Genomic DNA, 26,674 nt, shown 5'->3' with positions numbered 1-26,674 from the left:
GATGCTTTTAAAAGACTGAGATAGTGGGATCTGCTTTTGGGAAAAAAACAAGAAAAGAACATAAGATGCCATTTTAACCTGCAGCACAGGACAAAAAATGTCTAAAACTTGTCCTGACATTGCTGAAAGCTGAGTGTTTCCTAAAAGAAGAGACCACCCGGAGTGGGCTTCAGAACAGGTTAGCATCTCTCTCAGTTCCTAGCATGCAGTCTGCTTACCCTGTGATAATGATCTCTGGGTAGGTGTGGGAACCTAACGTCCATGTTCCTCCGCTGATCGGCCATTCCTGACAAAGTCAGAGACACAATATTGATCATTTTGAGAATCAGTACGCTTCACCAGTTACTTATCTTTTACTCTGGTGTTGATGTTATACTTTGTTTTCCTGACCATGTTTCCATATCAGCAAACACTGTCGCTCTGCTTTGTGAACTACATTGATTTTACCATAATGTGCTGACTTCTTAGCAGTATTGATTTTTCTGTCATCCTTCAGATCCTTTACATTACAGTTCAATCTTAAAAGACCAAAAAAGAGATTTTTTCTAATTCAAGCCAAAGTATTTCTGTGTTCTAAATATCTACAGCTGCATTTTCCTTCTAAACGTAGCCTGTGAATAAATACTGAAACATCAGAAAACTGGAGAAGAAAAGTAAGTATTGTTTCATGTGTTATTTCTTCCCTACCTTTTGGCTGTAACCGGTTTTCTTGTGTTTTGCTCCTATAGAGTAGAGAATGGGAATAATGTCTGGTGGACAATCTGCAAAATAAGCTGTGCTGGTAACTGGAGACTCATGGACGTCCATGGGGTAGGGGTTCTCAAAGACAGGGAAGCTGCAGAACAGAAGATCATACTATGGGGTACTCTGTACAACTGAAGGCTCTACAGCTGGAAACATACAGAAGTCCCTTATTTGTTCACTGTAATAAGGATGAGTTTATTTATTAAAGTAAATGACACATGTGAACAGTATTCTCCCTTCAAACAATTACATACAATACCATCCTATGTCTAATGTTAAACTGAGGGTGTGCATAAATGTGATACACATACCTGCTCTGTGTTAAATCCACCACAATTAAGTCTTTCTCCAAAAGCACCACCACTGCATATGGCTCCTGGACCTCTGTAGGACAAAATCCAAACTCAAGATGATGCTCAAACCATACTTGAAGAGTTTAACACAAATATTCAAAACTTTTCAAAAGGTTTTGAGTGGGATGTTTGCTGACAAAGATGGGGCTTTTAAAGTTATCCTGGAACAATCACCACTGTAATCATGAACAAGCACAGGGGGGCTTGTCAATAAATAAAGTCAATATGAAAAAAAGAAACACTACTGGTGTGCAGCTGAACACTAACTAAACATTTACAGGAAACTGAGGAGAGACTTAAAATAACAGTCAAAGCCAATCGGCTGGTTTGATAAGAAGAAACAAAACAGTGGTGTACAATTTTTCAAATGTTCACACAAAACCACTCGGGAAAAGCCCAAGCAGACGCTCATTCATAAAACACAGACTCATACTCTCCTTATCACTGGTGCTGAGATGATGAGTCAGCACAGAGCGCTACAAACCATGAGTACATATAAGCTCGCCACACCTGGACCCAATCAGGGGCAATCAGCCACACACACCTGACTCTGCAGGTGTTAACTCCTTCACCTGCCTCAGTGATCGCCCTCATAAATGCCCTTTGTTGAACCACAGAAGTTTGGAGCTTTGTTTCTATTTTAACACAATATTGGTACAAAAACAATTCTGAATATATCTGAATCATAGGCTCTGTCACTGGAAGCGGCAGACTAGAAACTACAGCAGTTTTGAAGACAATATTATCAGATCTGCAGGTGTAGAAATATGAAATCAATATTTGCAACCGTCTGACACGTGTTCATTCCAGAGTTTATCTTTTATTCTCATGCACTGATTCTTTTGAAGCAAGTTTTCAATAAATAAACACTTAAGATTGTTTTTGCTGTTTGTATGTCAGAAACTCAAACACATCAATAATTGAACCAATGGCTCCATTGCCCTAAATATATTACTGGAAGATACAATAGGCCAGCCTTTCCCAAAATTTAGTATACTGTGGACAATTTTGAAACCTTTCTAGGGTGTTTAACCTCAATTTTTATTCCACAAACAGTGAATTCAAAGTGAACCCTTAGTTTTCAGATACATTTATTTAACCAGGAACGTCTTAGCAGAATAAATGAACCACCATCATTTATTTAGTTGTGATCAGAAATCTGCAGTCACCTTTATTTTATTTTCTAATATTAGCTCCTTAAAGCTAGTCCTAGTAACTTTATATAAAGGACATAAAGGCACCGATAACTCTTCTCTTCTCTCTGTTAGCTCATACATTTTTCAATAAACATAAACATCTATAAACATCTTATAATTTAAAAGTGGTTTCAATATTCATGGTCTTAATGGTTTATTGTAAATTACGTCTCATATCCTACCTGCTCTACCTTCACGGCTCAGGAGACGTGGTCCGTTGGGAAGCACACATTCAGGTAAATCCTTTATAATCTGTCTATGTACTCACCGTTGTTGTAAGGAGTCTCACAGAGAACCATGAACTCTACAATAGGGTAGTCCATCTCCAACGCTGTGATAGCCTTGCCGTGCATGATGGTCAATGTGGGCCGCCTTCCTGCCTTGTCGTATGAGAGACCCCCAGAGAAGATGACAAAGGGCTCGCTGTTGTGGAGGCAAACGGGACATTAGGAAGACCTGGTCTGTGTGCTAGTGGATAAAACTGATTAGCCACAAAATGAAATAAATATTCAATGAATGATTCATTCCAATTAAATGATTTACACTGTTTAACATAAATCATTTGTTTTGTCATTTATTATCAAAAAAACATTTAAGTGGGTTGTCATAAATAACATGCTTATTTTCACTGAAATAGCCTCAGGAATATTCTTACTGTTACCATAATATAAGATTAAATCAAACCAAGAAACCAAAGATAAACAAAACCACCCTCTCAGTGCATGAACATTTGCTAAAAAGGACACACCTGCTTCTGGAGGTCTTATACTCCACTTTGAGGATGGGTTTACATGATTCCTTTCTCCCATCTTTCTGGATCTTTCCTGAAAAAGAGAATAAAGAATGGACAATATTAATGTTATACATTTCTTTAACAGGTCCTAGGTTTTTTTTGAACCGGTACAAACCTTTTTGGGACTGAAGAGGTAAGCTCTGATTTCTTTTTCCTCAACATCAGACAGCCCCAACACACTTTAGCATATCATTAGCCTCCTAGCATAACTGCCTAAGTGACTGTGATATCGGCCTACACTGCATATTCATTGTTCTTTATTTTCTAAAATCCTTAAGGCAGTTATGCTATGAGGCTAACGATTTGTGTTTATGCCTTTTAAAATATCTCAGCTGGAATGCAGAGGGGTCTTAGATTGAACCACATAGGCAGAATTTACTGAAAAAGTTTTCTGAACCAAAGAGAAAAACACAGCACGATGTTTTCAGACTACAAGGATCTAATTCATCTAGGTTAAACAAAATCTTATGTAGAAAATCTAAATAGAGCCCAGGAGCTGGATAAGGGATGTTTGAGACTGTCCAAACTGACCGCTCAGTCTTTGGTTTGATTTTCCAACAACAATGCCACTGTTAGGAGATCTCAGCACGTTCTATGCTGGATGCAGTTGTGTGTTTGAATACAGACTGTCTGCCAGTAAGCTGACAGAAAGGACGTTCCTGCAGAAAGTTCCAGTAGGATTTTTCAATAAGAAGTAGAGTAAACATGGCTGTTTAAGGAAATACAAACCAGGTCCTATATACACTATATTGCCAAAAGTATTCACTCAACCATCCAAATAATAGAAATCAGGTGTTCCAATCACTTCCATGGTCACAGGTGTATAAAATCAAGCACCTAGGCATGCAGACTGTTTCTACAAACATTTGTGAAAGAATGGGTCACTCTCAGGAGCTCAGTGAATTCCAGCATGGTACTGTGATAGAATGCCACCTGTGCAACAAGTCCAGTTGTGAAATTTCCTCACTCCTAAATATTCCACAGTCAACTGTCAGTGGTATTATAACAAAGTGGAAGTGACTGGGAATGACAGCAACTCATGGGTAGGCCACATAAAATGACGGAGCGGGTTCAGTGGATGCTGAGGTGCATAGTGCGTAGAGGTCACTGACTTTCTGCAGAGTCAATCGCTACAGACCTCCAAACTTCATGTGGCCTTCAGATTAGCTCAAGAACAGTGCATAGAGAGCTTCATGGAACGGGTTTCCATGGCCGAGCAGCTGCATCCAAGCCATACATCACCAAGTGCAATGCAAAGCGTCAGATGCAGTGATGTAAAGCACGCCACCACTGGACTCTAGAGCAGTGGAGACGTGTTCTCTGGAGTGACCAATCACGCTTCTCCATCTGGAAATCCGATGGACCTGTCTGGGTTTGGTGGTTGCCAGGAGAACGGTACTCATCTGACTGCATTGTGCCAAGTGTAAAGTTTGGTGGAGGGGGGATTATGGTGTGGGCTTGTTTTTCAGGAGCTGGGCTTGGCCCCTTAGTTCCAGTCAAAGGAATTCTAAATGCTTCAGCATATCAAGAGATTTTGGACAATTCCATGCTCCCAACTGTGTGGGAACAGTTTGGGGATGGCCCCTTCCTGTTCCAACATGACTGTGCACCAGTGCACAAAGCAAGGTCCATAAAGACATGGATGAGAGAGTTTGGTGTGGATCAACTTGACTGGCCTGCACAGAGTCCTGACCTCAACCTGATAGAACACCTTTGGGATGAATTAGAGCAGAGACTGAGAGCCCGGCCTTCTCGTCCAACATCAGTGTGTGACCTCACAATTGCGCTTCTGGAAGAATGGTGAAAAATTCCCATAAACACACTCCTAAACCTTATGGAAAGCCTTCCCAGAAGAGTTGAAGCTGTTACAGCTGCAAAAGGTGGATCGACGTCATATTAAACCCTATGGATTAAGAATGGGATGTCGCTTAAGTTCATATGCGAGTCAAGGCAGGTGAGTGAATACTTTTGGCAATATAGTGTATATATGCCGAGATAGATGGGAAGATAGTGTTATTTATTCACAGATTATTTAGCTGCTTCATTAGACTCTTAATGGTGAAAAATAACATACTAACATAATAACAACATAAAGCTGCTGTCTTGTACAGGTGTTGACTCCTAATGACAGCGGTCTTTTCTCCCTCTTGTCTGAGAAGTTCATTGTTTGTTTGAAGTGATTTATCTATTTTGGAGCAGAGTATGCCTGTTTATTCTCCACAGGAGCAGTGGGAGGCTGAGTCCCCCACTCTAAATTTAGCTGTCCTTCATTGCTTTTCTCTTGGTGAATTTTCCTGAAATGACAGCTAACAAGAAGACCTGAAAATATCAGGATTCCCTGTAAGTATAAAGACTGGGGAGAGCATGAGTCAGTCTAGCTAAAGAGAGAATAGAGAATTCAAAAGATTTTATGATTTAAATGGGTTGTTTAACAGTCCTATAATAGACCTATTTGGGAATGACAAAGGTTAAAGGCCTATTTTATTGAAGCAGAGCTCACCCTGTCATACCTTACTGTGCTGCAGGTGGCTAGAGCTGTGATTAGCTTGTAGAGGTTCAGAGTTTAGGCTGCACGGCGGTGCAGGGGTTAGCACTGTTGCATCACAGCAAGAAGGTTCCTGGTTCATATCCTGGTCAGGAAGCAGGTTTGCATGTTCTCCCCTGTATTCATGGTTTCTATCCAGGTACTCCGGCTTCCTCCCACCACTAAAGACATGCTCATTAGCTCCAGCCCCCAGCAACCCCCAACGGGATAAGCAATACTGAAAATGGATGGATGGTTTCCCTGAAAGGCTTTTTGTAAGGAAACTCTTTGACCCCTGACAGTGAAAGAGTGCTTTTCATGTCTTATGAAGTCCATGTAAAATTATATCTGTGCAAATTTTAAGCTCTTTCTGAATCTAAGGCGGCAGTGTCTGTTCCAAACTTTTGCACCAAAGTGTTTCTGCTTCATGCTAGCTGTAGTCATGAAACCAAAACTACTTAGTAGGTCTGAAAAGTCTGGGTTGACATGTCAGGGCCCTGTTCATTTAAAAGAAAAAACCCTTGTGTATTCCAGAAACATCTGTGGCCAGACTTGCAGCGCTCTCTGCTGAATAATGTTCATATTTTGGAACATGGGCTCATCAGTGTCACTTCTCCTTCACTGGCCAATAAAAATCAAGAGGGGGTGGGACTTATGATACCTGCTCTGCCAATGTCAGTTGCAGAGGAGAAACTGATTTAACTCTACTTTTCAAGGGTAACGTTTCCAGGTTTACAGTTGCTGCAAATGCCCGGATGGGATTTCCTGAGATTGTTTTCATGTGTTCTCTGTGATATGTTATTATTTTACTTAATTACATGCATGGAGTTATTTAAAAATGGCATTATTGATACAACACAGGAAAGCAGAAGTCCATTTCTGTTACCTGACAATAATAAACGCTGATCAGAGGCACTCTGAAACTGAGGAGCACTGTCAGTGCATAAATTATTGTCTATGGACAGGCCCTAAAACCACCTTCAGGCCTATGTTTGGGATACTGGCATCCTAGCTAACCTGGGGTTTGTCCTGTTGGCATTCCTCACCACCACAGCACAGTAGAGCAGTAATAGTTCAATCTCTAGTGAGGAAAACATATTCACGACCCACATCATAATGTTTTAGATGTGCTTTGTTATGTAGACACAAGTGAGAAAAAGTGTAAGTCAATGAAAACCTGTTTATTGATCTTTGGTACATCCAAAATTATACAAAGAGTTTTCTCTTCCACACACTAAACTCAATAAATGGTTTATCTTCAATTTTAATCTCACTTTGCTATGATAGGCTACTCCGTAACGACCCTTTGTTATAACAAAGACTGTATGAGCTGTAGTAAAATGTGGAAATATCTCACCATGAGGAAAAGTGACCTGGAATGGCTTGGTGGTGTTTCTGAGGTTCCACAGCGTCAGGCTGCCATCGGAGTGACTGCACATGAACTGCTTCCCTTCATGATGCCAGCTGACTGAATGGATCGCCTGTAGCAACGAGCCAGAGTGAAAGAATGTTCACAATCATGCAATATCTACTACAAATCAAAATGCTTTCAGGTTTTGATGATCCAGGATCCTTGTATTTCAATTATGACATAAACATTTAAAAACAGCATGGTTTGGATGAAGGCTTATTTTAAAAATACAGTATCAAACAGAGTTTGACATGTCTTTTGATGCTTTCCTGTGTGTGGTCAGTGATGGAGCAGTACAGTTCAGTTTTTCTCTCACAGCCAACTGGCAGCCGTTTGGAAGGGCGTTAGCCACATGGACCATTGCTGGAATCAGTGCTGCATGTGGAAACAAAGGCTAAAACTGACAGATGTGCTGAGGTGTTTGGCAGAGTTGATCAAACTCTGTCAAAGTAGTACAGAAGGCTCTTTCTCACGCCCTCCGAGTTCACCTGAATGGAGGAGAACAATAGTAGGGGTTTGACATGTCTGTCCCATCATCAGGACCAGCTGAGCTGCACCTGTCACACCTGTGTGACTCTATCAGTATACTTTATATCTCAGTTCACCAGGTTGGTGCTCAGAGTCAAAGCAGCATCACAGGCAAACAAGAACAACAGGATGTTCTACAACAGGGGTGTCAAACTCAAGGCCCAGGGGCCAAATCCGGCCAGTGGTCCAGTTGTATTCGGCCCGCAAGATCATACGATCTTTCCATTCTAACTGGCCCACCAGTATGAGGTCTGCAGATTTCCTCCAGTAAACGTGTAAACTTTGCCTTGATGATTTAAAATATCCTTGTTAATCATAAAAATCTGAAAAAGTAAAGAATAAAACTGGTTAGATAAAAAGTCAGGAAGGTGGGAAAAGAAATGAATGTTGTCGTTTCTTTTTTCAATCTTGCACCTCAAAATTCTGACTAAAACTTCTGATCTTGACTTTGTTGTGAGTTTCAAGAGTCACAATTCAAAATTCTAAGTCATATTTTTACCTTTTAAAGTTGAGATTTCGACTTTCTATCTCATGTATTTGCCTTTTAAAATCATTATTTTGCCTTTGAATTTCATGTTTTGACCTTTTTAACTAGTAAGTTTGATGTTTTATCTCAGACTTGAGCCTTTAAACTTATCGTTTTGACTTTTTTTTCCATTTCAGAATGATTTATTATCAGTGTTATTTTTATTTTGTCATATTTTACTAATGGTGAAAATGAGGTTGACAGTTTATGTTTAAACATTGACCTTGTTGGACTCCTACGTGAGGCCTAAATTCAGAATCCGTGATTGACTTTCACAATCCTGGCCTCGTCCGGCCCTCAGGACTTCTCATCGGAGCAAATCTGACCCCAGACTCATTATGAGTTTGACACCCCTTTTCTACAAGATTAAAATAAAGCAGAATAATCATATTAAGACTTTCCCCATCAACTACATGAGATCACTCTGTTTTCATGTTAATTTAATGCACTGCTCCTAAAAAAAACCTCCTCTGTGGCACAGAAACATCTAACCGCATTTTTCATGGGCGCAACCCACATACTCAGCCTGCTGCTCATCCCACAAATGCATGATCCTTACAAATGTGGCGTCATTTAAAAGGGTAATAAACAGGCTTTCCAACGGTATCAGATTTATTGCAAAGAAGCATTGTTACAACAAAGAAATAATGTACCAAACACAAATTGCCTTACTTTTTGTTTAAGTTGATATTATTTTTATCTGTCAAGTTCCACAATGAAAACAGAGTGAAAAGCTCTCTTGACTGCAGTGCAGCTGCCACTAGTAGCCACTAGCGCTCCTGTTAATGGACACTGCCATGCTGCCACAGTGCAGTGAGCTAATAGCACTTAGAGCATATCTAAGAAGCGGTACAGTTAGCTTTATTTGATCTAGAAAATGTGGATAAAGTTGTGTGTTACCAGATTTCTACAAAGTAATGTCAAATCAAAATCTGTAATGTAAAATAAGTGACTGCTTAAATATTCCTCCTTCTAGTCAGTCTTTAGTAGAGTCTCCTCTGTCTGCAGTCTCAGCTCTGAGTCTGTGTGGATAGGTCTCAGTCAGGATCAAACATCTGGACTCTGGAATTTTACTCCATTCTTTGCTGATAAACTGCTCAAGCTCTGTCAGGTTGATCAGGGATCAGGACTGAACAGACCTTTACAAGTCCAGACACTAATCCTCTATTGGATTGATGTCTGGGCTTTGACTCGGCCGCTCCAGAACATTCTCCTTGTTGTCTTTAAACCATTTCTGTGTAGCTTTCTCTGGATGCTTCGGCTCATTGTCTGACAGGAAATACATATTCTCCCAAGCCGTAGTTCTCTGTCAGACTGAAGAAGATTGTCCTCCATGATTCATTTTACCCTCTACCTTTAAAGCCTTCCAGGGCCGGCAGCTGAGACGCATCCCCACAGCATGATGCTGCCACCAGCATGCTCCACAGTGGGGATGGTGTGTTTGTGCTGATGTCAGTGTTTGGCGTCTTGTCTGTTGGTCTCAAAGCTCCATTCTGGTCTCATCAGACCAAAGATCTTTCTTCCTCTTGACCATGGAGTCTCCCACAGTCCTTTTGGTGAACTCTAGTCCAGATTGAATCTGAGTTTTCTTCAACAGTGTCTTTCTCTTTGCCACTCTCCCATAAAGCTCTGACTGGTGAAGAACCCGGCCAACAGTTGTTGTCTGCAGAGTCTCTCCATCTCAGCTGCTGAAGCTTGGAACTCCTTCAGAGTAGTCATAGGTGTCTTGGTGTCCTCTCTCACTAGTCTCCTTCTTGCACGCCCACTCAGTTTGTGAGGACGGTCTGATCTAGGCAGATTTACACATGTGACATATTCCTTCATTTCCTCATGATGGATTTAACTGAACTCTGGGGGATGTTCAGAGACTTGGAGATATTTCTGTCTCCATCCTCTGACTTAGACTTTTCAATAACCTTTTCTCTGAGTGTTCTTTTGTCTTCATGGTGTAATGGTAGCCAGGAATACTGATGAACCAGTGACTGGAGCTCTGTTAGATTAGGTCAGTCACTTTAAAGGGGGTGAATATTTATGCAGTCACTTATTTACATTACAGATTTTTATTTAATTGACACTGACATGAGAACAAACCAGGAGGGCCACTTTTAACAGCTTTTCTCCCTAATTATGTGAAATATTATAACAAATATCAGGTTCACAGTTTAGTACAAGCCTACAGAATAACTATATTACTTTAGAGGGATAATAGTGCAGTGGTGGCTGCTGCAAAGATAATGAAATAAAGATGAATAGGCAGTTATGTAACAGGTAGGTTGATTAACATAACATAGGTGGATTTGTCAGTAACCAGACTGCATGGATTCAGGTCAGATTGACTTCCTGTCACTGTTTTTGTTGCTTAAATAAAGATTTTCCCTCTTGTTGACTCTGTGATTGATACAGATAGTTTGGACTGAAGATCTGGTGATAACACTAGCTCTAAAATCCTGACATAAGGCAGCAATGATGGCTCAAAGCTTGGAACAGCTCTCCAGATCATCTCTCCATCCCAGCCCATCTGTACGGTGGCCCTGTTGAGCCAAAAAACAGCTCTGACTCACCCTGTTCCTCCGATGCCTGTAGGCCACCAGCATGCTGACGAAGATGAGGAGCATGAAGACCCCCTGCACGGCCAGCACGGCGGCCCTGAGAAGCCAGGCCTCCTGCACCCAGCAGGGGGCGCCGTCCTGACAGCTCCTGCACCCCGGCCAGCACGGCAGACAGATGGGCAAGTTTGGGTAACACACTCGTCCGTCCTCGCTCGTGTTCACAGGGCCGCCATCTGCATCGACACCCACGCAAACCCGTGTGAGTTGAGCGTGTCCATGTGAGTGAAAAACCTTCAGATCTCACAGAACACAGCAAGTCCGCAAACAGGGGAGTCTTTACACCGCTACACCATGAAATATTTACCAAGAACCTGGTTTTTATCACATCAACAAAAACATTAGCTTCTTTATTGTTCAGGGAATCTCTAGCCTCAGCAACAATCACATGTACAATCTATCCCAACATTAGAGTAAACATCACTGTAAACTCATGGCTGTATTTATGCTGAATTTTTTAAAGGTTTATTTGGTGATTCTTTTTATGTGTTTATTGATAGAGGAGGACTGTGGATCGAGTCAGAGACAGTGGAGAAAGACATGAAGGCACGCTGATTTTAGATGATGCTGCAGCGCTGTCTTTAAAGTTAACAGCCAATCCAGACTGGGTGTGAGGCAGCTGCATCTCAGCTGTATGAGGGCTTTATTTTCGTTTCTGCACTCATGTTAACAGGCCTGGGTTGAAAACAAATGTTCCACCAAATAAAATTGATTCTCCTATTTTGATTAAGAGATAAAACATATACGTAACTTCATGCATCTTCATGTATCTGTATCTAGCCATGTCATATCACATCATATCTTCAAGCATCATATCATGTTGCATAGAAAGGTATTGTGTCTTATTATCACGGACCGTAGCGTACTGTAGCGCATGGCATTGTCACTTACACTGTATAAAAAAATCATGAATCCTTTTTTGCTGACATTTACAGTCATGGATGAAAGTATTGGCACGCCTGGAATTTTTCCAGAAAATACACCATTTCTCCCAGAAATTGTTGCAATTACAAATGTTTTTGGTATACATGTGTTTATTTCATTTATGCTCATTCCAACAACACAAAAAATCTGAAGAAAAAAGACAAAATTGATATAATTTTACACAAAATGATTGTCCCCCTTTTAAAACTGTGGGTAAATGATTTTATTTCCAGCATGTGATGCTCATTTAAACTCACCTGTGGCAGTAACAGGGGCTGGCAATCTAGAAATCACACCTGGAGCCAGTTAGAATGTCTAAAAGTTGACTCAACCTTTATGTTGTGTGTCTGTGTGTGTCACACCAAGCATGGAGAAGAGAAAGAAGAGCCCAGAATTGTCTGAGGACTTAAGAAGCAAAATTGTGTAAAAATATGAACAATCTCAAGGTTAAAGACCATCTCCAGAGATCCTGAAATTCCTTTGTCCACTGTGTGTAATATAATCAAGAAGTTTATAACCATGGAGCTGTGGCTAATCTCTCTGGACGTGGACAGAAGAAGAAAACTGACAAAAGAATGCAACGCAGGATAGTTGGAATGGTGGATAAACATCCTCAGTCAACTTCCACACAAATTCAGGCTGTCCTTCAGACTCAGGGTGCAAAAGTGTCAGCTGGGACCATACGTGGTCATCTGAATGAGATGAAGCGCTATGGCAGGAGACCCAGGAGAACCCCACTGCTGACAAAGAGACAGAAAAAAGCCAGACTGGAGTTTGCAAAAATGTACCTGAGTAAGCCTCAGTCCTTCTGGGAGAACATTTAGTGGACAGATGAGACTAAGGTAGAGCTTTTTGGAAAAGCACATCATTCTACTGTTTACAGAAAACAGACTGAGGCCTACAAAGAAAAGAACACAGTACCTACAGTCAAACATGGTGGAGCTTCAAGGATGTTTTGTGGTTGTTTTGCTGCCTCTGGCACTGGTGCCTTGACTGTGTGCAAGGAATCATGAAATCTGGAGACTATCAAAAGATTTTGGGCCACAATGTAGGGCCTAGTGTCAGAAAGCTGGGTCTGGGTCAGAGGTCATGGGTGTTCCAGCAGGACAGTGACCCCAAACATACCTCAAAAATCACCAAGAAATGGTTGGAGACAAAGCTGGAGAGTTCTGAAGTGGCCAGCAATGAGTCTGTTTTGTTGCAAGAAGGAACTCTTCAAATCTGAGAGACCTGGAGCAGTTTGGGAAAAGAAGAGTGGTCCAAAATTCCAGCTGAGAGGTGTAAGAAGCTTGTTGATGGTTATAGGAGGTGATTGGTTTCAGGTATTTTTTTCCAAGGGTGTGCAACCAAATATTAAGTTGAGGGTGCCAATAATTTTGTCCAGCCCATTTTTTGATTTTTGTGTAAAATTATGTCAATTTGTCTTTGGTTTTTTGTGTTGTTCCAATGCACATAAATGAAAAAAAAAAACACATGTATACCAAAAACATTTGTAATTGCAACAATTTCTGGGAGAAATGGTGTATTTTCTGGAAAAATTCCAGGCGTGCCAATACTTTCATCCATGACTGTATTTAAAGACCCTGCAAAGTGAAAATAGATCTGTATTCAGGTTTGTTGTATGACAGGTCACTGTGTTATGAACCCCTTAACCACATTTCAGTTAAATAAAACATGTCCAAGTATATAAAATTAAGCTTCAAAATCATGAAAAATGAGGCAGTAAAATCTGCTCCAGGATCGTGTGGGTGTGTCTGCTGGATGAGTGGAAGCCACGCCCACTTAGGAGAAAAATGATCCTCTCCAATAAAACGAATGCGACAGTGTAAACTGAGGAGAGCACTCATGCCATTAGCCTGCCTCTTGACCTTTAATTGACCTTAGAAGAAGAGGTAAAGTCTGTTTTCTATCTCAAATCTCTGTTATGAGGCTTTAAATGATCCACAGACCACTGTGGCTGATAGATTTTGTAAATTTACCTCACAATGAACAAAAAATCAGTATTTTACTGACGGTTAACTTTCAATAAAGGCAGAGACATCAGCTAACAACAGAGTGGACTGAGATGAACTGCTCTGTGATTTTTTGTAGTGTCAGAGGGGCGGGGTCATTCCCCACTGTGGGCTCGTGACATCATGAGTCCACATATTGGCCCCACCCACATCAAACCAAACCAGAACAGAGGTGGAAAACTTTCTAAAGGTCTAAATCCAAAATTCAGTCACATGTTGATCTCAGTGTTTTCACATGTTTACAGCAACCAGATTCCAACATTTTTAGAGTGTTAAGATAGAAATTTTGGATTTTACTTAACAGGGTCTTTAACATCATCATAGTTAGCACTAGCTTTCCAGCACCATCAGGGACTCTCCTACCCACAGCTACGTTAAATCCATCCTCTTCTATGAGATTGTCATTGGATCCTGTGATCCTACTCCTAATGCAGCCCTCTAGGTAAGGGAAAGGTTATGAAGGATATGCTTTACTAATGCATCAATGAAGCATTTATATCTGTATTTATGAAAGATAGATAAATTATATACAAGGCCGACATAGATGATGGGTATGTAAGTATTTACTAATGCTTTATTAATGCTTAGAGCAATGTTACTCAACCAAAGAGCCAAATGGTTGAAAAAATGCCTGTGCAAGAGCCACAATCTAAATGGTAAAAAGTGGTGAAAATGGGTGAAAGTTGCAATGAAAATAAGAGAAAGGTGGCAAAAATGGTCAAAAAACGGCCAAAAAGTGGCAAAAATGAGGGGAATTGGGGCAAATAGGCATACAATGGAGAAAATTGTGTGAAAAGTGGCAAAAATGGGCGCATAGTCAAAAAATTGAGTTAGAGGTGGTTCAAAAGCTGTGAAAAATTAGTAAAAAGCAACTAAAATGGGCAAAAAAGCTGTTAAAAGGTGGAAAAATGGGGAAAAAAATGTGCTTTAAATAGCAAAAGGCAGCTAAAATCTGTGAAAAATTGCAAACAAGCAGGATAAAAGTGGCTGAAACTGATGAAAAATGGGAAAAAAAGTGGCAATAATGATGGAAAAGTTGCTACAAGAAGTGGTAAAATGGGCTAAGAGCAGCAAAAATTGATTTAAAGTGGCAAAAAAATGTAAAAAAAGGGGCAAAAATGAAGGATAAAGGGGCACATAGGCATACAACGGAGAAAACTAGGTGAAAGTGGCAAAAATGGGTGCAAAGTCACAAAAATTGAGTTACAGGCGGTCAAAAAAACTAAAAAAATGAATGAAAAGTGACTGAAGTGGGCAAAAAAAAGATGGAAAGAGGAAAAAATGTGCAATTCATAGCAAAAGGCAGCTCAAAAGGGCGAAAAAATGCAAACAAGCAGGATAAAAGTGGCTGAAACTGATGAAAAATGGGAAAAAAGTGGCAATGATGATGGAAAAGTTGCTACAGGAAGTGGTGAAAATGGGCTAAGAGCAGCAAAAATTAATTAAAAGTGGCAAAACAATGTAAAAAAGGGGCAAAAATGAAGGATAAAGGGGCACATAGGCATACAACGGAGAAAACTAGGTGAAAGTGGCAAAATGGGTGCAAGTCAAATTATTGAGTTACAGGTGGTCAAAAAGCTGTAAAAAATGAGTAAAAAGTGGCTAAAATGCTGTGAAAAGATGGAAAAGTGAGAAAAAAGGTGCATTTAATAGCAAAAGGCAGCTTAAATGGGCTAAAAATTGCAAAGAAGCAGGATAAAAGCGTCTGAAACTGATGAAAAATGGGATAAACATGGCAATAATGATAGAAAAGTTGTGGTAAACATGGGCTAAGAGCTTCAGAAATGGATTGAATATGGCAAAAAAATGTTTTGAAAAAAAGGGACAAAAAATGCAAATAAGGGCAATGGATAGAGAAAAAAATAGATGTTGACAATAATGACCATTAAAACTTACTGTATCAGTGTGGGTGACAAACTGGTTAATGTTATGATTAATGGATCATTTTGAGGTCAAAGTTTCCCTTTTTTAAGGTTTTCTGGTGAATAATATTTCAAATGAAGACATAAAGAGCCACAAATCATCACAGAAGAGCCACATGTGGCTCAGAGCCACAGGTTGAGTAGCACTGGCTTAGAGTGTGTAGTTTTCCCCAGTTTCTTTACAACACATCAGAAGTCTACCGGGGTGGTCAATCATTAACTTACCTCGGTCTGGAGGGACGATGTCCGGGTTGAAGTATCCTTCTTTGCATCTGCAGCAGTACTGGCCCAGACGAAAACCCCGACCAGGAACGGGTACACACTGCAAGAAACACAAAGATCACTCTGACTCTAATTTAGGATTTACTGTGGTCTTATTGTTATATGAGATTAGACCTGGACATTGTAGTTAGTAGGTGGTCTTAGTCTGTAATCAAAGCAGTGAAATTTTGACTGAAATTTAACGTTCAATCCAGATCTTAATGTAGACTGAAATTTGAATCTGGTTTGAGATGGAAAAATGCTGACTCAGTCTGTTTATGTGGGACATCTTTGATTATATCTTGGCCTGTTTGTCCAGATTCAGATCAGACTGTAAAGGAGAGATGCACACCCCTACTGATAATTTCTGTTTTATTTGAATATTTACGGGGAACTGATGGCTCAGTGGTTATGTCTGCATGCCCTGAGAGGTTGTTGATCAAATCGGTCTCTTTCCATGGTTATATCTCTACAAAACAGGCATAAAAGGCCCCAAAAGAACCTGAATAATGATATGATGTAATAAAATAAATTCTATAAATATTTACTCCAGGAAAGAAAGCTGTTTCCAAGGTAACGCCCAGTGATGGAGCTCCTAATAAAGATGAACACTAATGTGAAAGTGTGAGAACAGGAGCCGCTCTGCTGCTGCTTCACTTCCTCAATGAAAAAAGGTTAAAACGAGGGGTCACGTTAGCCTCTCTCACTCTCAAGCTAGCTTCACTTTAGCACATCAGGACACACACGCTGACACACAGTCGGTGTGTGTGTTAATCTAAGCTGAAAGCTAAATGGACACATAATGCCTGGACTGAGAGCATTATCCTTTTCTAGAGAAATCCCACTCTGAAGTGAGCACGCATCCACAGACAGGCCTCTCATAGGTATACAGAACCCCCCACCCCCCACTATCAGCAGCTTTAATGCTACACGCTCAACAATAAAGTGATATTGATTACACTGAGCGACCCCTTTATTCTCCTCATGGTCACGTCGAACCTTGGTGCTGGAGTCATGGTGAAACGGGCTTAAGACGGAGCGGGCGCCAACATTATCACAGCTGTTATTAAAGAAACCAACAACTGTAGACCAGAGCTAACCGTGAGACACAAACTGAAGTCTCCTCTCATTGGCCATGGACGTGGAGTGATGCAGCACCAACCAGGGTCTAAATGATGACCCCCCCTATAGAACTACCAGGGTCTAAATGATGACACCCTTTAGATCTACCAGGAAGAAGCTAAAGGAGTACAACCCAAAGAACCGTCCCTACTGCTTCAGGGAGTCTGGAAATGGGAATCTGGTAGAAGGTGGACGGAACCATGAAGAAAGAAGGATGTGTGAAGATTTAGAAAGAAACCCTCAAACTGGGTCTTGGTCATCTCTTTGTCTTCAACACAACAACCCAAAACATCCATCGCTCCTGGTGAAGAACTACCTCCAGAAGACCAAAGCAAACCTTAGTGACTGGGCTGGTCAAAGCCCTGACTGGAACCCCATTGAAAACCTTGGTCTTTCCATTGAAGACCAAGGTCCATCCCTGAAGACCATCAGATCTGGAGAAGCTGAAGAGATTGGCCAAAGAAGAATGGGCTGAGAACCTGGTATCACTTTCATGAACCACGCTCATGTTCTCCCTCATGACAAACCAGTCACCCCAACACTCATCAGTGTGTTCAGGGCAGCGTCGCCCATAGTTCCTCACTATCTGGTGACCTGGTGCCTCCTCTGTCCAATCAGAGAGTTTGAATCCTCTGTGCCAGGTAGGACAAACAGTACCACGTGGATTTGGGGATTTCAGGACTGTTCTCTTGTGTTTCAGACCTCTGTGCTTGAAGGGGAAGTATGTCAGCAGGGCCGGGATTATCAACATAATCCATCAGATCATCCTCCTGCCCGCCACCCAGAGCAACCATCTTTAAATAGATGGCTGAGATGAGAGGTGGAGGATCGGGTCATACAGACGGGCAGCGGGGAAAAGGGAGAGTGGAGCTGAGACAAGACTGAAGTGTCAAACGAGTGAACATAGAAATGAGGCATAGAAACTAAGAGAGAGCAGTCATGTCGTCCAATAAAAGCCCCTTATGCACACGCTCTCCTCCAGCCGTGTGAAAATGGAAGTGATCAACTGAAAACAGAACAACCACCACCAAGCACAGGGACCCACAAACACGACTAAAAACGCTGTAGGATGTATGCTAGGCCGGTAGTTGGTAGTTCGACGGAAAAAGGAAATAACATGTATGTGCTAGCTTCAGCACTAAAGTGCCCTCTTGGAGCCAAAACACGTGCTTAAGTGTCCTCTTGGGAGCCAAAACACATGCTAAAGTGCCCTTTTGAGAGCCAAAACACATGCTAAAGTGCCCTTTTGGGAGCCAAAACACATGCTTAAGTGCCCTTTTGAGAGCCAAAACACATGCTAAAGTGCCCTTTTGAGAGCCAAAACACATGCTAAAGTGCCCTTTTGGGAGCCAAAACACATGCTTAAGTGCCCTTTTGAGAGCCAAAACACATGCTTAAGTGCCCTCCTTGTTGGCAAAACACACTAAACTGCCCTCTTGGGTGAAGAAAACACACTAAACTCCAGAAGACCATTAGGACCAAGAAATAGTATGAAACATTACTGTTGCAATGACTTATGTTGGGCCCTTTTTTGATCCATATTGAGCTAGAACTATATCTGACAGAACCAGTTTGGATTATCTGGTGCTAATATGGTGTTAAAATGCACTAGAATACAGGAAATGGCATCCACTTCATTGAAAATGTTCTGGTGGAAGACCCCCAGACCCCCTAGGGATTTATTTATTTATTTCTGTGTGTTCTCTACAGTCCAACGTTGAATCTACACAGTTCATGTGGATGCTGATCCTAACTACAAACTAACTTGAGTAGTCTGTCTAGTTAGTCTGCTTTAAGGCTCTATAATGTGCCATTTGTAGAACATATCAACATGTCTAAAGTGCCCTCAAAAACACGCCAAACTTAGTGCCATCTTTAGTGACGAGAACACGCTGTAGGTGCCCTTTTTTCTTTCGCCCTGCCCTTGAAAAAGTCTGTGTATGCCACTGGCTAGCTTGTAGCTGGGGCAGGTTGGTCTGTGGGAGAAAAGAAATCCACGGAACAGCAAATCAAATGCCTTAACACAGTGGTTTTCAAAGTGTGAGACAGGCCTTTCCTGGGGGTTGCCACAGAACTTCAGGGGAGGCGTAGAACCATAAACCAGAAAACAAGGTGATTTGCTTTGCTAACTTCTGCTTTGCATGGAGCAAAATGAATAGATTTGTAGATATTTTAAGGACTATATCATAGAATCAGATATTCAAGTTAGGATTTTCCTGCATTGATCCCGATGGTGCTCGAGTCACAGGGTTTAATTTGCAAAGATGTATAAGCCAATGAAAGCATGAGGCTGTGTAAACCTTGGGGTCTTCTTAAGACTGAGCAAGAAGTCTAGTGACCAAACTAGGGGAATTTTTAACAGGAAGTGAAAGGAATTTCGGTCACTGATCAAAAACAAGTGCCAAGACAGGCTGAAGGTGGAGCATGGTCTGCATCAAATGTAGAGATGAAAACTTACAGTTCCCACTAAATAATAGCGTAGAGCAGCATTACTCAACCCCGCTCAACCAAAGGGCCAAATTGTTGAAAAAAACATCTGCAAGAGCCACAACGAAAGTGCTGAAAAGTGGCAAATATGGGTTAAAGTGGCAATACATAAAAATAAGTTACAGGGGGCAAAATGGTCAAAAAGCAGCAAAAAATGGTGAAAATGGGGCAAAATCAGCATAATATTCCAACTATTTGGTGAAAAGTACCAAAAGTGGGGTAGAAAAAGTGGCAATAAAGGGCAGAAAGGGGCAAAACTTGTTTGAGAACGGACAAATTAGTAACAGGTAGCAAAAATTGTCAAAAAGTGGTAGAAACATGACAAAAAATAGCATTTAATGGCAAAAGGCAGCTTGAATGGGTGAAAAGTGGCAAAAATGTGAGAAATTCAAATAGCAAAAAGCAGGGAAAGAGAGTCAAAAACTGGGTAAAAATGGGCCAAAAGTTGCTAAAAGAAGTGACTAAAGTGGGCTTAATACAGTAAAATGGATTAAAAGTGCAAAAAATTGCAAATAAGGGCAATGGAAATATACAGACGAATTTAAATGTTGACAAAGCCAACTGTATAAGTGTGGGAAACAAACTAATTAATGTGACTTTCAATTGATAATTCCTGGGGTCTAAGTGTCCCTTTATGTAAGGTTTTGTAGGGGAATAATATTTCAAATGAAGACATTAAAGAGCCACAAATCATCACAAATGAGCCACATGTTGAGAATCACCGGTGTAGAGCAGAATAATCAGGTAGCATTGGCAGTAAATCCATTACTGAAACCAAATAACTGATTACCTGGCAAAGACGGATGTTAACGAACTTTTGCAGACCAAAATATCAAACATATAAAAATATTCAAAATGTTTAAAATTAGACATACATTTTTGAAAATATGGTTAAACTGAATCTTTCTGGGGTTGGGGGTCCACCAAACGAACAAATGTTCTCTTAGGGGAGGCTCACTCTCACACACTTTGAAAACACCTGCCCTAACAGATCCATGGAGTGTGTACAGCAAGCATGCAATGCTGTGCAATGCGACATAATGTTGCGTGCTGTTAGACCTGATGTGATGACCTTTATCACTGACCTTTGACCTCCAATATCTGACCAGTTCGTCCATGAATAAGAGTGAACAGCCATGCAGACTTTGGTAAAATGAAGTAAACCAGACCTTCCTTACTCCAGGGCTCACACTACTCTTCTACACAGCAGTGAGGTGTAAACGGACTTTCGGACTGTTTCTGTGTATTTTATTAAAGTTTGTGTGTTGAGCTTCACATCAGAGCCCAGTCAGCTCAGATAATCACTGTTTGATCTGCATCATTAGCAGATGAGACTGGAGGTGATTTAGTCTTTGGCAAAATGGGGATGTCCTGATGGCTGGTTAATCTAAGGTAGAGAACAGCATGTACCGTAAGGTCACAGTCCAAGGTCCAACCATCACACCTCTCCAAGACCCTCTTCTTCTAAACTCAACATCTGTGATACCCAATAAATGAAGACTTAACCCTGACTCTTAAAATTCAAACATCAGTTTACCTCTTTAAACAAACTTTTCTTGAATTAAACTGAGACATTTTACCATTTCATGAAAATTTTAGCTCATTCTGAATTTGATGACAGCAACACATGGACAGGCCATGTTTACCACTGTGTAGCATCCCCTCTTTAACAGCAGTCTGTAAACGTCTGGGAAGTGAGGAGACAAGCTGATGGGAGAGGAGTGTTGTCCCATTCTTGTCTGATGTAGAGTTCTAGCTGCTCAACAGTCCTGGGTCTTCTTTCTGATTTTTCTGGATTTTTTCTGATGCTCCAAATGTTTTCTATCAGTGAAAGGTCTGGACTGCAAGCAGACCAGTTCAGGACCTGGACTCTTCTCCTGTGAAGCCATGCTGTTGTGATGGATGTGGTATGTGGTTTAGCATGGTCTTGCTGAAATAGTCCAGGCCTTCCCTGACAGATACGTTGTCTGGATGGAGCATATCGTTAGCCTCTTAGCATAACTGCCCAGGTCATTTTTTGGCCATAGTGTAATTTCTGCCTAACTACTCTCCTAATGCTGCTCTTTCATTGTGCCTTATTGCCTATATCCTCAGCCAATCAGAATGCTTGTTACAGTCAATAATCACTATAAGCCTAAGTCATCTATTGATTATTATCCTTATTATCTTTTAAGACTTTTATTTGTTATGTAGTCCTTGTTGTGGCTTATCTTTTTTAAAGAAACTTGTACACATCGGGTAGAACTGTTACAGTATAAACTAGAAAAGCACTCAGAGAGCACAGACCTCCGCCATTAGCCCTATCTCCCAATACTGAAGGATCTTTTAATAATTCCTGGACCCATGTACCCCCCATCACGGCATTCACCGATTACTCCCTCCCTTCCTAGTGGGGTGGAACACGGTGAGGCAAAGCATTGGCTTCACTACGGGTACCAACAGATGCACCCATGGTCTCTCTGGACGACTGGAAGTCATGACAGAGGGCGAATATTCTTCTATTCCTCCCAGCATTGTGAGTATTCTCGCTACAATTCGCTGTCTTGCTCTCTGTTACGCTCCGACTCGTCTCCTCGACCGGGTGTGCGTCTTTCAAACTCTATAAACTCCAAAACTTTGAATATAAACACACCCAAAATGCTGCTGGGATTGAAGTTACTCATGTCCGCCATCTCCTGGTGTAAAGTAGTAACAGCGCAGACCTCCGCCATTAGCCCTATCTCCCAATAGTACAGAATCCTTTAAAAAATTCCTGGATCCAGACAGTGATCCAAATCACTCCCAAAATCTAATCTTCTTTATGCCATTTCTGCCATTTCCTGAAAATTTCATCAAAATCCATCCACAACTTTTTCAGTTATGTTGCTAACAAACAAACAAACTAACCAACGAACAAATGAACAAACCCACCCGATCACATAACCTCCTTGGTGGAGGTAATAAAAAAAAAATCCTTTGTGTTTGCCAAAATATGTGTTTTCTTTTTCTGAAGCCTTAAAATATAACTTAGGGAAATATGCTATGAGACTAACGATATGTGTCTCTAAAAGCTCTCTCTACTTTCCAGCATTGATAGTTCCTTTCCAGATGTTAGAGCTGCCCACGCCATAGGCACTAATGCAACCCCATACCATCAGAGATGCAGGCTTTAGACCTGAGCCAGGAGAACAAGCTGGATGCTCCCTCTCATCTTTAGTCCACAGGACACGGTGTCTGTGGTTTCCTCTGGCCACAGAACAGTTTTCCATGTTTCCTCTGGCCGAAGAACAGTTTTCCATGTTTCCTCTGGCCACAGAACAGTTTTCCATGTTTCCTCAGTCCATGTTAAATGAGCTTTGGTCCAGAGAAGACGGACCATGGTGTTTCTGGATCCTGTTCACATATGGCTTCTTCTCTCAATGATCCAGATTTAACTGTCATTGGTGGATGGCATGGCCAACTGTGTTTACAGACAATGATTTCTGGAATGTTCCTGAGCCCATGCAGTGATTTCACTACAGAATCATGCCTGTTTTTAATGCAGTGGCCCCTGAGGGCCCCTTCAGCCTTGCTCTCAGAGATTTCTCCACATTCTCTGAATCTGTTGATGATATTATGGACTGTAGATGGAGGGAGATTCAAATCTTCAAGACTTTGTGTTGAGGAGCATTTTTCTGAAAATTCTAGATGCAGTTGATGCAGATTGATGGTTCTCTGCCCATCTTTACTTCTGAGAGACCCTGCTCTAAAATGTTCCTTTTATACTCAGTCATGACATGTTGATAATTAACCTCATTAGTATTAGTTGTAAAATGCTCCTGCTGTTTTCATTAGTACCACTTACTTTTCCAGCCTTTTGTTGCCCTGTCCCTACTTTTTTGAGAAAATAAGCTATTTTTCATGAAATGAAATGAAAAAAATATCTCGGTCAGTGGATTCATGGGCGAGAGAATGTGCACCCATGGTCAATCAAAAGCCAGCAGCAAAAACATGAGGAGGTACAGCAACAGGACAGCAGCTTCCTATAACAGTTGATGCTTCATTATGAAGGCGTCTTTGATTCAACAGCCGTAAACATTACGTCTGCCACAGTGACTTTGTCCTCTTACAACTTTACAAATTAAGAATTTCTCATCTTTGAAAATGTTGGAGTTATTTGAGGTAATGCCAGATCTCATTTAGAATATCGTTCAACCTTTTTTTAATTATCGTAGACATTTCAGTGTAAATTCTGCCTGCAGTGATTTTTCTGTTCCTTGGTTGTTTGGACCAACAGAGACTAAAAATAAAGGGCATCTCCTATAAATCTCTTTACCTCCATGGTGGTGCGGTTGCACTGGTGAGTGTCTGCGAACCAGCTGTCTCCAGTGGTACACTGGTCCAAGTCAATGTCCTGAATGTCGACATCCACACGGATCACACCTCTGACAGAGAAACACAAACAACAACAAAAACACAGACGCATGAAGGGTTAACCAAGGCAGGTATGTGTGTGAAATACCAGCGGACATTCTGGAAGAATCTGATAACGCCATGGCATGATGTTTGGTGTTTATTACTGTAAAGTGGCAGTCAGCGGTGGACTCAGGATGTCTGAGGGACAGGAGACGAGCACAGGTCTCTGTGGTGGGCACCAGTGTATAAAGAACTGTCCCACACTCAGGGCACAATAGTTAGAAATCCTTGTTCAGATTAATCATGTTTTATTATGTGATAACACCAACTATACCTCTGTAATATGACAGACAGGAATTAACTTTGAGGCCGTTGATTTAACCAGTTTGGAGAAGAACCCCTCTACTGAGGCAGCTAAAACTGGAAAAGTGAAATATGCAGTATTTAAAGGGGCTGGGTCAGGGCAGGGACAGAAATCAGATTTCTTCCACTGAGAGGGCTTCAGTGAGGGCACCTTATGGTCTTCCACCTGAAGTCACTTTAGAGAGCCTAACCCGACCATGTTTTCTCCACACCAAGAACATGGTCATGGACGAAAGTATTGGCACCCCTGGTAATTTCCCAGAAAATACACCATTTCTCCCAGAAATTGTTGCAATTACAAATGTTTTGGTATACATGTGTTTATTTCATTCATGTGCATTGGAGCAACACAAAAGAATAGAAGAAAAAAGACAAAATTGAAATAATTTTACACAAAATGATTGTCCCTCTTTTAAACCTGTGGGTAAATCATTTTATTTCCAGCATGTGATGCTCATTTAAACTCACCTGTGGCAGTAACAGGTGCTGGCAATCTAGAAATCACACCTGGAGCCAGTTAGAATGTCTAAAAGTTGACTCAACCTTTGTGTTGTGTGCCTGTGTGTGTCACACCAAGCATGGAGAAGAGAAAGAAGAGCCCAAAATTGTCTAAGGACTTAAGAAGCAAAATTGTGTAAAAATATGAACAATCTCAAGGTTAAAGACCATCTCCAGAGATCCTGAAATTCCTTTGTCCACTGTGTGTAATATAATCAAGAAGTTTATAACCATGGAGCTGTGGCTAATCTCTCTGGATGTGGACAGAAGAGAAAAACTGACAAAAGAATGCAACGCAGGATAGTTGGAATGGTGGATAAACATCCTCAGTCAACTTCCACACAGATTCAGGCTGTCCTGCAGACTCAGGGTGCAAAAGTGTCAGCTGGGACCATATGTGGTCATCTGAATGAGATGAAGCGCTATGGCAGTAGACCCAGGAGAACCCCACTGCTGACAAAGAGACATAAAAAAGCCAGACTGAAGGTTGCAAAAATGTACCTGAGTAAGCCTCAATCCTTCTGGGAGAACATTTTGTGGACAGATGAGACTAAGGTAGAGCTTTTTGGAAAAGCACATCATTCTACTGTTTACAGAAAACAGAATGAGGCCTACAAAGAAAAGAACACAGTACCTACAGTCAAACATGGTGGAGCTTCAAGGATGTTTTGTGGTTGTTTTGCTGCCTCTGGCACTGGGTGCCTTCATGAAATATAGACTATCAAGAGATTTTGGGCCGCAATGTAGGGCCTAGTGTCAGAAAGCTGGGTCTGGGTCAGAGGTCATGGGTGTTCCAGCAGGACAGTGACCCCAAACATACCTCAGAAAGCACCAAGAAATGGTTGGAGACAAAGCTAGAGAGTTCTGAAGTAGCCAGCAATGAGTCCGGATCTAAATCCCATTGAACACCTATGGAGAGATCTCAGAGCTGCTGTTGAAGAAGCACCCTTCAAATCTGAGAGACCTGGAGCAGTTTGGGAAGAGTGGTCCAAAATTCCAGCTGAGAGGTGTAAGAAGCTTGTTGATGGTTAGAGGAAGAGACTGGTTTCAGTTGTTGTTTTTTTTTTCCAAGGATGTGAAACCAAATATTATGTTGAGGGTGCCAATAATTTTGTACGGCCGGTTTTTTGATTTTTGTGTAAAATTATGTCAATTTTGTCTTTGATTTTTTTGTGTTGTTCCAATGCACATAAATGAAATAAACATGTGTATACCAAAAACATTTGTAATGGCAACGATTTCTGGGAGAAATGGTGTAACAGTAATGGTGTAAAAATTCCAGGGGTGCCAATACTTTTGTCCATGACTGTAAATACTTTAACACTCAAGATGAATCTTGAAACCTTAACGCTGAAAAATAATAACATGGATTAATCATTTCACAAAGTTTGACCACAGTCTCTTCCCGTAGTCCTCCAGAGCTGATGTTTACGTGCCTGAGGGTGAAGAGCTGAACGTGATGATGAGGAGCAAGGCCACCCATAAGGGGGGATAAAGGTGAGAGCTTTCTGGGACCCATGGAGGCCAGCAAAGTCAAGCTCCATTGTAAAGTTAAACGGTGATATCCATATTTATTTCACCTGAATAATAACCACTCCTATGAATGCATTAGGATTATCAATGCCATAGCATATGGCCTTCTTCAAATGTAAACAACATTTTCTCAAAACAGAATTCGCATGAGTAAAAAGTCTCAAAAATGTGTTTCAAGTGGCTAAAATGGGTTAACATTAATTTAAAAGTGTTTACATCAGCACAGAATATGCAGAAGTGGCAAAATGGGCTAAAAGAGGTAAAACAGGCAGGAAAAGTGATGGAAAGGGTTTGAAAAATGGCATGTTGCATAAAGGTGGTGAAATGGGATTAAGAAAGTGAGATAAAAGTAGCATAAAGTAAGCAGAAAGAGGCAAAAATGGATTAAAAGAGTAGTGAAATGGGTTTAAAAAGGGCAAAAAATTAGTCAAAGGTGGCAAAAATGTATTTAATTGGCAAAGATGGGTCAAAAATGTCAACAGGACAGAAAGGGGAGT

At 41.0% G+C, this 26,674-nt stretch overlaps 1 protein-coding gene across 1 annotated transcript in view; it reads right to left on the bottom strand.

Moving 5' to 3' along the window:
* stxbp5l (syntaxin binding protein 5L) overlaps positions 1–26,674 on the bottom strand; it is a 160,931-nt gene that overhangs the window by 58,289 nt on the left and 75,968 nt on the right. The window contains exons 7-15 of the mRNA XM_041807110.1: positions 23,704–23,812; positions 15,765–15,861; positions 10,637–10,857; positions 6,968–7,091; positions 3,042–3,117; positions 2,562–2,716; positions 1,056–1,128; positions 688–835; positions 219–286 (exon numbers count right to left, since the gene is read on the bottom strand). Coding sequence (XP_041663044.1) covers positions 219–286; positions 688–835; positions 1,056–1,128; positions 2,562–2,716; positions 3,042–3,117; positions 6,968–7,091; positions 10,637–10,857; positions 15,765–15,861; positions 23,704–23,812 — 1,071 coding nt within the window. The remainder of the gene's footprint in view (positions 1–218; positions 287–687; positions 836–1,055; positions 1,129–2,561; positions 2,717–3,041; positions 3,118–6,967; positions 7,092–10,636; positions 10,858–15,764; positions 15,862–23,703; positions 23,813–26,674) is intronic.

This window comes from Cheilinus undulatus, linkage group 15 (genome assembly GCF_018320785.1).
Source record: "Cheilinus undulatus linkage group 15, ASM1832078v1, whole genome shotgun sequence".
In the NCBI taxonomy this organism is placed as follows: Eukaryota; Metazoa; Chordata; class Actinopteri; order Labriformes; family Labridae; genus Cheilinus; species Cheilinus undulatus.
The sequence above is the reverse complement of the archived record's forward strand: the minus strand, read 5'-3'. Positions and strand labels throughout refer to the sequence as shown.